Raw genomic sequence first — 12,681 nt, 5'->3', positions numbered from 1 at the left:
CACCCGACCCATGTCCAAGGCCCGGCCCATGCACAGTCTATATCTCGTGTCATACAAGTTGCCACATATAATGTTGATTGATGAAATCCCACCTCCAATTCACATGACGATGCAACACCAGTAACTAAACGCAAATGTCTTTTTTTTTTTTTTAAATCTAGCGTGCCAAATAAGATTTTGAAGATGAAGGTTATTTATTCCATATTTATATTCAAGGACTCTTGATTTTTATATTTCAACATCAAGAGTTCCATTTGCTTGTAGTTTCAATGGCATCCCGTTGAACATTTATTGTTTGAACATTGAAATATTCAAAATAAATAAATAAAAATTGACTCACAAATAAAAAGTTGTCAATACATTCAATTTTTCAGTGGCTCATATATTGCAAAGTGTATACTCTTTGACATATATGGATGTATGTGTGATCTAATAATAAATATGAATATTGTATCAAACAAATAAAAGAAATTGAAAAAATTAATAATAACGAGTTATGAATTTAAATTTGTAAATTATAATGAACATTGATTTATAGCATGACAGCTACTTACTTAAAATAGATGGACATATTTAATAAATACACTATTAAAATTGTATTTTCACTTTTGGATAATTATGGACTTATTTTTTAACCTCAGGATGCTGCATAATTTTCAAGCTTTTGTTTTACCTAAACAAAGGAGTAAAACTTTTGGGAAAGCTATGGGTCAAAAATTATATTTAAACTATCCCTAACCTTACTTTTTTTTATTTTTAATTCTTAATAATATACTATTATAAGCTAATGTTTGTGATTAAAAAATTATCGAGATCCACATTAAATAGCTCAATTATGGCACAACTTAGATGCCTTGGCCTAAAATATATTAAGCGAGTCTACCTTGAAATACTTTTAAATGGTTACATATTTATAATAATTCTGATTAAGAAGTATTAGACATCTGTTTCAATAAGCTAGAAATTTATGAAAATTTCACATTTATGCCTTTTTTGCATTTATGATATTTATTAGTGGTCAGGTCATTAAATGATATGAATTGACAGATGAATAGATATTTATTTCTACTTATCTATTTATTATATGAATAAAACTAATATTTTCAACGAGCTGCATGTCAATTTGTTAATAAAATTTAAGCATTAAAGTGCATTTGTTGTGTGCTAATTCCCCAAGAAAATAAGTTTGTGCATGCAGAACAATTATTTTTGTTTGAAATTATTGGACATAAAAAAGAAGGTCAAGGAAAGATTTTATTTATTTATATTTTTTAAAGCAAGTTAACAAACGTGATTGTTTTCAAACTTTTAGGAGATGTTTTAATATTTCTTCAAATGAAGGGGTCATTCGTAATTAACCCAAATACTCCAGCGAGAAAAGTGAAAATGTTACGTAACCTCCCCATGGTCCACTGGCCCGTGATCTTTTATCTTAGAGATTGCCACCACTAGTCAAAGCTAAGATTCAAGAAGTCAATTACTCGAATTCCATCAGATCAACGATCAGATGTTAACAAAGAATACCCGTAAAAAAAATAAAAAATAAAAAAAAAATCGTCCCACCCTAAATGCTCCCACCTATAGAGAAATAACCAAAATAATAATAATAATAATAATAATAACGTAAGGGCGTGCATCACAATGTCCCGCAGGAATTTGCACTGAAACTAAACCCGGACGTATCCCGTTTAAAAAATCGGATTTGATAATCGGCGATAGGTCCGTGACTTTTGTGAAAATTTTGGTGGGTTATGCTTGTTCAGTTCTTCGCTCATTCTTTTCCTTCGGTCAATAAAGAAGGTCGGTGATTCCTTCCAATGCTTTTTTGCTAACCCTAGTTCACCGATTAATCAATTTTGAATAACTCAAAACTTAAGCTCTCCGATTAATTACGATTCTTTTCATGTTTAAATTTTCGTTAATTTGTCGACCGATATTCGGTGAAGTTTCATTTGATTAATTTTTCTTTTTTTTTTTTGTTTGATTAGATCTTTCGCTGTGAGGATACTCTATGGGCTGATTGTTGATTGATTATCGGAATTTGCAGCTTTGGTTGGATACTAATTCGGGCTGTGTTTTTGTTGACAAAGAAAAGAGTTGAAAAAAATAGAGATATGGATTTGATAGCTAGCTGCAAGGTAATTCAATATGTTGTTTTTTCGTTCGGTCATGGTGTTTAGCTGTTAATTTGTTGTCACTAGTAGTTTTGTTATTGTGGTTTTAGTTTTTTATTCGGGAGTTGTGATTTGGAAGATAGCCTAGGTGAAAATTGAGTAATTTCAATTTTAAGTGATGTGAAGTTATGCAGTATGCCTTGTGTGCAGTAAATTAGTTGAATGCTATAGAGATGAAAAAAACTGGTGATGGAGCCGTGAGTGCTCTTTTGAGGATGATCCTATTTTTAAGCTTTGGCTGAGCCTGCAAACATATTATTTGAGGGTTGTTTCCCCTCCATTTTATCGTGTCTGTTCACCTTTCATTTACTCTTGCAGGAAAAATTGGCACATTTTCGAATAAAGGAGCTGAAGGACGTGCTTACTCAATTAGGTCTTTCAAAGCAGGGAAAGAAACAGGTTAGATGCCTGTTATAGTTCTTATATTGTCGTGACTTTGATCTCTTGCATGCAATAGTAAGCATTGTTGTGAAGTTATCAAGTACTATTTTGCTGGAATCTTGTGTTAATTAATACAGTTGCTGCTTTAAGTCTCAATTTGTTTACCATGCGCTGGTGTATACACGTGTGTGGTCGGAACCACCCTCTCTACGAATTTGTACCTTATAGTCGCAGATGAAATAGTAGTATTTATGGTCAAGTTATCAAGTACTGCGTTACTGGAACCATGTCAAATTGATGAATGTGTTTTTAAGTCTCAATTTGTTTGCCATGACATTAATGTGTACGTCTGTGTTTGTTCACAATCCTATGTTTAAATTGATGGTTCTTTTTCTGTTAATGAATACTCTTGACTATAAGTTAGATTTATAATCTCAGCTGCTAGTTATCTATGCTTCTACATAGCTTTGCATGTACCTTTAATTATTTATTGTTCTCTTTATTGAATAACTTTCTTTCTTGTTCCTTGCTTTTCCTAATCAACATAACGTAGCCCCGACACTCTCTTTGGCACCCTCTATTTTAGGCATGAAAAAGAAAGGGGTAGCAAGGATGTGGTTAGATTTTACACTTACAGGTGGATACATGTTACTCTTTTTCAAATGAGTAAAGTGTTGGATGATATTTTGCTGTCGCTTCATGTATTCTTTTGGAATTTTCATTTATTTGGGTGACTGACTGGGGTTTGAGTGAACTAACATTTCTTAAGATTATTTTTTTCTTTTTTTTCCCTGTTTTATGCCATCTTTCTTGGTTTGTGTTCGATGCCATTGACTGATCATGTGTTGATATTTTATAATATATTTGTAGGACCTCGTTGATCGGATATTAGCGATTCTATCTGATGATCAAGGTAATTTTTTTTCCCATCTCTATCCTCCTAAATATGGAAAAATGTTGTTCTATTGCTTAATTAGTGATTATCCACCTTTAGTATGTTGTGGAAAACTGAAGATGTTTGTGCTGTTCTATTTTTGTTTGGCTGCCATGTTTTCTGAATGTTTTAATATTCATTTGCAAGGTTCGCTACATACTAACTTTTATTTCTTTGATTTGATGTTAAGGCAATATTGAATGTTGAATTTGATTTCTGTCTAATTTCAATTCTGTTTATGTGGCTCATTTTACTCATGTTTCTGTATTTGCATGTTAGTGAGTCATAATTTTTTTACTAGAGTAAGAGAAAGGAGGGGTGGGGGGGTGGGGGTTGGGAGGGGTGTGTATGTGTTAGCTGGAGAGAAAGAGTAAGAGGGAGAGGAAAAAGGAGAGGGAGGGTAGAAGAGAATGAGATGCATGTGTCAGAGGTAGAGGGAGGAGAATTTTTTTTTTATTACATGAGTAATGTTCTTGTTTCTTCTCAGAAAAGGAGACAGAGAAATGAATTCTCCAGATGTGGATATCCCTACCTATTTCGATGAGAAAGATTGGACTTCAAATTATATTATTGAGTCTTAGGATATGTGTTTCAAAGGCAACCTCATTGCTTGTTTACATGTGTGCAACAGAGTTACTACATATTGAAGTTTAGAAGTGGTGGGTTCTAAATCCACTTCAGAGATACTCATGTTTCATGTCTAAGATCTAATTTTTAATTTGGATGTGTTTTAATTCAATTCTTTTTGCGTGTTCCTTTTTCTTTGTTACTGTTGTTGCTCCCCTCTTCTTTTTGGGTGTTGGAGCACCCTTCTTCTGGGCGAGTGGGGAGTTGGGTGGGTGGTTTGTTTTAAGGGATAGTTGAACATGTGTATTACTGTGGTGTTCATGGTGGTTTGGATGTTGTTTATGAGCATCTCCCCTCCACTGTTAAACCTTTATTTTAGTGACTTCTGTCTTTTATATTGATATTGTGGAAATTGTAAAACTTTGTAGCTTATGTGTTCTTTTCCCGTCTTTTTTTTTTCTCCCAGTTTCAAAGATGTGGGCAAAGAAGAGTCCTGTTAGTAAAGAAGAGGTGGCAAAACTAGTAGATGACACACACAGGTTATCTTCTTAATCATCGTTCCTCTACTGTATGATTCAGCCTAAAGCACTCATCGTTGGCTAATTGTGAATATTTTTTCTTACAGATGTTACTATCCATTTTTCATATTTTTTGTCTGTAGTTACAAAACTTTTATGATTTTTTATGCCTCTCTACATGCTTCAATGTCATGATTTTATTCCTGCCTCTGACTTGCATAAATCTTGTGTTCTTATTCCCAGAAAATTGCAGGTCTCTGTGGCCCCTGACTTGGCATCAAAGGGTGGTCAGGGTGTTTCAAATAGCAGTAACATAAAAATTAAAGGGGAAATGGATGACTACATCCAATCAGATACTAAAGTTTGCTGTCCTTGTGGAAGTTCCCTGGAAACTGAGTCAATGATCAAGGTTATATTAATTATGTCTTATTCTGTATGCTATTTAATATGCTTGGATCGTTTTTGAGTTATATTTATGATGTCACGTGCACATAATTGTGCAGTGCAGAAAGCTGCATATTACAAGTATTGGAGCATGTAGCTATTGAATTTTGTGTTCCCAATCCTTTTAGCTCAATGAATTACTGATTCTTTCTTTCTGTCCCCTTTTTTCGATGATTGGCAGTGTGAGGATCCTAGATGCCCTGTGTGGCAGCACATGAGTTGTGTTATAATCCCAGAGAAACCTACAGAGGGAAATCCACCAGTTCCTGAATTATTTTATTGTGAGATCTGTAGACTAAGCCGAGCTGACCCGTATGTATCACAAAGTCCTTTATTTTCATGTAAATTGTAATGTGATCGGTTTTGTGTGATTTATACATCACATCAAGTGTGATAAAAAATCATTTAATTCTTTCCTTCAAGTTTATATATTTTTTGAATTAGCTGTCAAATTATTTTGTGATTTGCCCTTTTCTTTTCACTATTTATTTCTGCACTTGTTATCAATGGTATGCTGTTTTTTTATCTAAATCATTCTCTTGGTTACAAATACAATTATGATCACCTCTGGCATTGATGTAAAACTGATTGACCAAATATGCACTTAGATCTTTGCAAGCTTAGAAAATTGTCTCTTTCTGATCCTAAGGGCTATTATGACTGGAAGTAGGATGTTCTTTGAAGTTCATACATTTTTAGGGGACACGGCCATGATATTAGAGACAGCCAATCAAGCCGAAAGAGAATTTCTAAGAGAAATCATTAGATCATCGGAACGTCAACAGTTAAAATCAAATATGATTGAAAGAGATGTACGTGTTTTATAAAAAATTGTTCAAACTTACATCAAAAGAAATGTGTGGCTGACTTAAATGGAATGAATATGATCTGAACTGGAGTATGCTGCTGAATATGTTTAATTTCTAATTTTGTGAACTCTGCAGACTGTATGGTCAACAGTAAAATTCAATTCAAATCTGGAGTTTTATGAATTTGATGGACCATTAATCTTGACTAGTCATTGCCTTACTCTTGAAGGGATTTTTGATCCATTGATCCTTGATAGTTTCCTATTACTAGTTGCTTGCAACTGTTGAATATTGTGCTCAAGGTTTTTTTATTTACATGCAGTTTCTGGGTTACAATTGGCCATCCGTTATATCCTTTGAAGTTGACTACTACAAATATTCCAACTGATGGGTGAGTTGATTATTCTTGTGTTCTGCTTAGACATTTTTGAAATGAGTAGCAAACAGACCATATTTTTCTTCTTTTTGTTTTCTTTGTAGTTGAAATTGAATAATTTTATTTGAGCTGAATGGAATTAGCATAGACTTTTCGTTGTACTTTTGAGATGAATGCAGTAAGATGTATTTCTTTTTTTTGGGGGGGAAAAAAAAGAGAAAATTAGACCTAGCATGTACTTATGATAACATTTTTTTGTCTTTGCATGGGTAAAGTTGAATTGGTGGTCATTAGCATAAAGATGCAATTGGTAATTTTGAAGTTGGTTCAGTAAGCTGGTTTTTAATATATTGACTACCATTTTTTCTTTCTGGAAGGAATCTGGCTTGCAAATATTCTGTAATTTTTCCCCCTTCATCCTTTTAGAGTAAAATAAGCTTCTTTATATGGTTTATGTTGCAAATTGCAATTTGTTGTCTGCTTCGAGTAGCTGTAGTTATTTTCCTCAAGTGTTTTGGTCATATAATTTCTAACAATTAGTACTTGAGATTGTAAGCAGCTCACCATGCCCTATATCAAGTTAGATGAAAGGATAATGGGTTTATCGCAGCTGTAGTCTGGTGATGACCTTGCCATGTATAATGCGTGAGGCAAACCTAACATATTGGTTGTTTTCACATGGACTTGGGTTGAACTGAATCACTCAAACCTGCATTATTCACTGTACCTTAATTTTTATCTCATGTCTAGCTATTCTTCTAAATAATTTATTCTTGGTAGATTATTTTTATCCGTTGATTTTAGTTATTTAAGTAAGGTGGTCTGTGGGTTATATGTGTGTGCGTGCGTGTGTGTGCGTGTGTGTGCGTGGGCCTTGTGGACATTGTTTACCAATATTATTCACAATTTAATTTATTTCTCAAATCAAATGTTTTCCAGCACAAATCCAGCACGGATTTTGGAGAAAACATTTCCAATAACGAGGGCAGACAAGGATTTACTATCAAAGCAAGAGTATGATGTTCAGGTTGGTTAGATAATTAAATGATTTTGTTATGCTTACTAGTGTGTTAAATTTGAGTTCATGTCCTGTTTATGATGTTTTTACTCAGGCATGGTGTATGCTTTTGAATGACAAAGTCCCATTTAGGATGCAGTGGCCGCAGTATGCAGATCTACAGGTCAATGGTACAGTAATTGAAGTTGCTTAGACTGATTTGTTGATTTATTTCTTGCATAAACTTAGCCAGAATTGTCTCCTATTCTCGTTGGAGAAGTTTGAGATGATCTGTTGTCTTTTTAAATTCTTCTGATGCAATGAGAATATATTATTTATGTGAACCATATCTCTTCATGTTGTAAATCTTATGCAGTTTTATGCAACTAACGGATTCTGTTAGTAGTTAGTATCTAGTGAGATCTTTTGGTTCTCCATAATGAATAGGTGATCATTATCTTTGGCTGTTAATGACGGATGGTTTTGACTGCCAAAAAAAAATGACTTATGATCTTATTTTTTGTGATTACACAGGAGTACCAGTGCGTGCTATTAATAGACCTGGCTCACAACTACTGGGGGCTAATGGTCGTGATGATGGTCCAATTGTGAGTTTTCTTTGTACCTCTAATATGTTTCTCAGCTCCCTGTGTATTTATGAGCTCTGTGCATGCACATTCACGTTTTTGTGTAAGTGTGTTCATGTGCACAAGCATGCATTTGATTGTTATTCCAATTAGTACTTCTCTCTTTGTGGATGTGATCACGCATTTGTCGGAAGGTGGTTTGGTGCCCACGCATTTGGGATAACATTTATCAGATGGTTTGTTGCATTTTACATTTTCTCTAAGCTATCTTCTATTGTGTTGTCAGATCACACCATGGACAAAAGATGGAATAAATAAGATTGTATTAACTGGATGTGATGCGCGCATCTTCTGCTTAGGAGTTAGAATTGTTAAGCGACGAAGCGTTCAACAGGTAGTCCCTTCTTCTGAATGTCTTTGTTTTTGACCCTTCTAAATTTTGTTCTCTCACTCTCTGAGAACAATTAGTGGTCCATTAGCCTTCGTCCCATAATGTCTGTATTGGTGATTATTCCTTATTGGAAATGGCATCTGGCTAATTTCTATTGACTATTATTGGCTATGGTGTTCTGTAGAACAGTTAAGTTCATCTGATACTGTTACAATTGAAATTGGTTTAAATTCAATGATTGAGTTTTCTTTTGGTTGGATGGGCTAGGTGTGTTGTGCCCCCCCCCCCCCCCACCCCCCAAAGCATGCCCTATTCTTCAACATGAATGGCTTTTTATATGCAATTGTTTCTGCTGTGCCTTCTGAACAAGGTTTATTCCTTCTGTTTTTATTCTTGAAATATGACATTTAATATTCCGGTGGTTTTCTGGTTTTCATGGTCATGTCAGGTTCTCAACTTGATTCCTAAGGAGTCTGAGGGTGAGCATTTTGAAGATGCTCTTGCACGTGTTTGTCGTTGTGTTGGTGGTGGAAATGCTGCGGATAATGCTGACAGTGACAGTGATCTGGAAGTTGTTGCAGATTCCATTGGTGTCAATCTACGCTGTCCGGTAAGTTACCTGCACATATTTAATGCAAGTGCCCCGTTTACATTTGTCTGTCTAAGTTGAGATTCTTTTGGTGTCAATCTATGTTGTCTTGTGAGTTACATGCATGTGTTTATGTTCTCAATCGAAAACGGCTAAGAGACAGATCGAACGGTGACATATATATAGTAAATGCTATGATTGAATCGATACCTACCAGATCGAGTTACATACATAAAATAGACTTTCTTTGGCTGATCTCAAATGCAGTGATTTGGCTTTGACTCGCTAGCCCCTTTTCCTAAATGCACATCTCTACCTATTGCACTAGCAACAGAGGTATCAACATCTGTCCATACATTTATTTAAATTTTATTTTCTCACAATAAGTGAATCAGCAGTTTGAGTGACGAACTTGGCAGCATATGCACCATGCCCGTCAAATAGAGGGTCTGGTTTAGGCCAAATGGATTATTTTAATGTTTAGGGAATTTGGGTTGGATGGGCTTGAATTTAGGTCCACACTTGAGACATTCTCAATTTGAAACACAGTTGTATTCCTGCTTCTCTATGTCACTTCATGAATAGGTTATCTGGGTAATACATATCATGTGTTTTTTTAGCATATAATGTGTTTATCCATAATTTTTTTTAATGATATTAACGGTCTGCATTTTTAAACTTTACGCTTGAAAATTTTCTGCTATCAGTGGCAACATTGTATGAATATACTAACTTTCAGTTAACTTCTGTATGTGGGTTAATGAGGAGTATGTTAATTTTGTGGTTGAGTCTATCACTTGTTTAATTACCATTTCTTTACCCCAATAGTAAATTTTTGTTACATGGGAAAATTATTGTAATGTAATTCTTCTATTTTCCATGTTAATATAACTTTGTTTTCTGGGATTAGATTGAGGTTGTGTTAAACAAGCAGATATAGTTACTTTGCTTGCTAAGTTGCTGCAATGTCTTTTTAGTATACATTGATGTATTCTTGTTTTTACTGGTGCTTAGATGAGTGGTTCCAGGATAAAGGTTGCAGGACGATTTAAACCCTGTGTTCACATGGGCTGTTTTGATCTAGACGTCTTTGTGGAGCTCAACCAACGTTCTAGAAAGGCTAGTCAATTAATCAATAAATGCTTCTTTCTTCTTCTTCTTTTTCTTCTTCTTCTTCTTCCTTATTTTTTCCCCTTGTAGCTTCTTTGTCTTCTTCTTGTTATTTTTTATTTCTGACAAGCATTGGTCTGCAAGTGCAGTGGCAGTGCCCTATTTGTCTTAGGAACTACTCACTGGAGAATATAATTATTGATCCATATTTCAATCGCATCACATCTAAGGTATTGTTCTTTTCCTGACCTTCTGAATTTTTAATTTTTAGAAAGTTTACATTAGATGTATTTACATATACTATGTGGTTTATGTTTGTTGTGTAGATGAGAAATTGTGGAGAAGACATTACAGAACTTGAGGTGAAGCCTGATGGTTCTTGGCGTGTGAAAACTAGAAGCGAAAGTGACCGTCGGGAAATTGGAGATTTAGCGTCCTGGCACTTTCCTGATGGTTCTCTCTGTGCTCCTGCTGGCGGGGAGGATAAACCAAAAGTGGAAATGTTGAAGCATGTTAGGCAGGAAGGTGTTTCAGAAGGTCATATTGGTTTGAAACTTGGAATCAGGAAGAATCGCAACGGGCTGTGGGAAGTTAGCAAACCTGAAGACATGAATGGCTCTTCTGGTAGTAGATTACAGGAGAAGTTTGAAAATCATGATCTGAAAGTCATCCCAATGAGCAGCAGCGCTACTGGAAGTGGTAGGGATGGTGAAGATGCAAGCGTAAATCAGGATGTTGGTGGAACCTTCGATTTCACCAACACTGGAATAGAGCATGATTCTATGTCTTTGAATGTTGACCCGACGTACGCATTTACTGACAGAAATCCATGTGCACCGGTTGGCAACACAGAAGTTATTGTTCTTAGTGATTCTGAAGATGAGAATGACCTCTTCATATCTTCTGAAAACATATATAGGGACAACCGAAATGATGTCGGTGGGGTTTCTTTTTCTGTGCCCTCTGCGGGAATTGCCAATTCCTACCCCGAAGATCCTGCTATTGGTGCTGGGGGGGACTCGTGCTTGGGTTATCTTGCTTCCAATGACAATGATTTTGGAATGCCTCTTTGGCCTTTACCATCTGGAACTCAAGGAGGGCCAGGTTTCCAGCTGTTTAGCCCGGATGTAGATGTCCCAGATGGCTTTATGGATTTGCAGCACGGCTCTATCAACTGTTCAACTCCAATGAATGGTTATACATTGGCTCCAGATACTTCAATGGGTTCTGCATCTTTAGTCCCAGGTTGTACTGTTGGAGCTGCTGCCGATATGAGTGATGCCTTAGTGGACAATCCCTTGGCTTTTGACCGGGAAGACCCCTCTCTTCAAATATTTCTTCCAACGAGGCCTTCAGATACTTCTGTACAGACCGAGTTGAGAGATCAAGCTGACGTGGCCAACGGTATTCGTACTGAGGATTGGATCTCCCTTCGGCTTGGGGATGGTGTCACCGGCGGTCAAAATGAGTTAGCAGCTGCAAACGGATTAAATTCGAAACAGCCAGTACATTCCAGAGAAAGTGCTATGGATTCTTTAGCTGACACTGGTTTGTTCCCTTATTCTTTGAAGAGATAAAGTTTTGTTTAAATATAAAGGTATCAAATCATGATGGATTGGGTGAAGGAAGTATCTTGCTGGTTGACTTTCATGAGCAGCTTGTAATTATTTTGATTCAGTATTATAGATGTCAATGGTGAAGGAATAAATATGGGTAGTTGTGTAAAGATCTAATTTTCAATGTTTTCTCTAATTATAACCATCGTTCCTCATTTTGGATTGGGATCTAGTTAGGCATTCTTTGCATTTTGGTGGCAGGAATTTTTTACGCATATCAAAGCTTTAACTCTGATCGCTGCAGAGTCACTATATTGCACTGTTCCACTCATTTGCTTTACAAATTCATTTTTTCTTAAAAGGTGTCTGGAATGTTGTCTTCTGCAGCTTCTTTGCTTCTTGGTATGAACGAAGGAAGATCTGAGAAGGCAAGCAGGCAAAGGTCGGATAGTCCATTCTCATTTCCCCGCCAAAAACGCTCTGTAAGACCGCGATTGTATCTCTCTATTGACTCAGACTCGGAATAGAAAATTTTGGACCATATAAAATCATGAAATTACTGGAGATCATGGTTGACCATTTCTGGGATCGAAGGCTTTCTCACTGAGTGGTTTGTTGCTCAGCCCCTCTTGAAGTAGAAGAAAGTGGACAAATATTATGGACCTTGTGAAATGTTCAATTTGGTGTGAGAAATACACAGCAACACCGAGTTAGCAAAAGAAAAAGAAAGAGTTTCCTATTAAAAATTTGTGCCAGCACCTGCAGGATTTTTCGAGCAGAGCTACAGGTTTATTTGTCATACCCTCCTCACTTCTGTATGTGCTATTAGATATTTCTCTTTATTGTTTGATATGAACAGGTTTCTATCAGTAATTTCCCTGCAGTTGTTATAAGAGATCTGCAGTTCTGGCGCTGATAAATTGTACAGAAGTGATAGCATTTAATCTTAAAGTTGGAATTGATCCATTGGTAAACCTTTGGATTTAGTGGGGGAGCACCCCTTAGGCAATACAAGGATCTCCCTTTTTGTCTGTTTATTTTCAGATCAAATAGCTTGTAAATCTTCTCATTGAATTATTTATATAGAGAAATAAATTTTTGCTATGAATGATTTTGCCCTGGGCAGTGTCTGTTCTTTTAGTCCATGGCTTATTGGTATCTTTCACCACCGGTGCTTGGAATTGATTGGTAGTCGGTTAGAGGAGACCTGGGCTAGATATATATTTTCTTATATTACAATTCTCCGGG

General features: G+C 35.8%; 1 protein-coding gene across 4 annotated transcripts; it reads left to right on the top strand.

The window, feature by feature from the left end:
- The first annotated feature begins 1,629 nt into the window (after positions 1-1,629).
- Positions 1,630-12,544, top strand: LOC102614878 (E3 SUMO-protein ligase SIZ1). 4 transcript variants are annotated; one of them, XM_006488078.4, is made up of 17 exons: positions 1,630-1,744; positions 1,989-2,138; positions 2,493-2,573; positions 3,426-3,468; positions 4,523-4,595; positions 4,818-4,983; positions 5,200-5,330; positions 6,150-6,218; positions 7,143-7,230; positions 7,316-7,391; positions 7,735-7,808; positions 8,074-8,181; positions 8,627-8,788; positions 9,782-9,886; positions 10,027-10,107; positions 10,204-11,425; positions 11,821-12,544. In XM_006488078.4, the coding sequence occupies exons 2-17, from the start codon at positions 2,115-2,117 to the stop codon at positions 11,958-11,960; spliced, it is 2,643 nt and encodes an 880-aa protein (XP_006488141.1). In that variant the 5' UTR covers positions 1,630-1,744; positions 1,989-2,114; the 3' UTR covers positions 11,961-12,544. The 4 variants fall into 4 exon arrangements, with proteins under 4 accessions (XP_006488141.1, XP_006488140.1, XP_006488142.1 ...); XM_006488077.4 differs by having other exon boundaries at positions 1,639-1,800; XM_006488079.4 differs by lacking the exon at positions 1,630-1,744 and adding an exon at positions 1,794-1,940 and having other exon boundaries at positions 2,048-2,138.
- The last annotated feature ends 137 nt before the right edge of the window (positions 12,545-12,681 follow it).

The sequence above is a fragment of the Citrus sinensis genome, chromosome 8 (assembly GCF_022201045.2).
Source record: "Citrus sinensis cultivar Valencia sweet orange chromosome 8, DVS_A1.0, whole genome shotgun sequence".
Lineage (NCBI taxonomy): Eukaryota > Viridiplantae > Streptophyta > Magnoliopsida > Sapindales > Rutaceae > Citrus > Citrus sinensis.
This window is presented reverse-complemented; position numbering and strand designations above follow the sequence as displayed.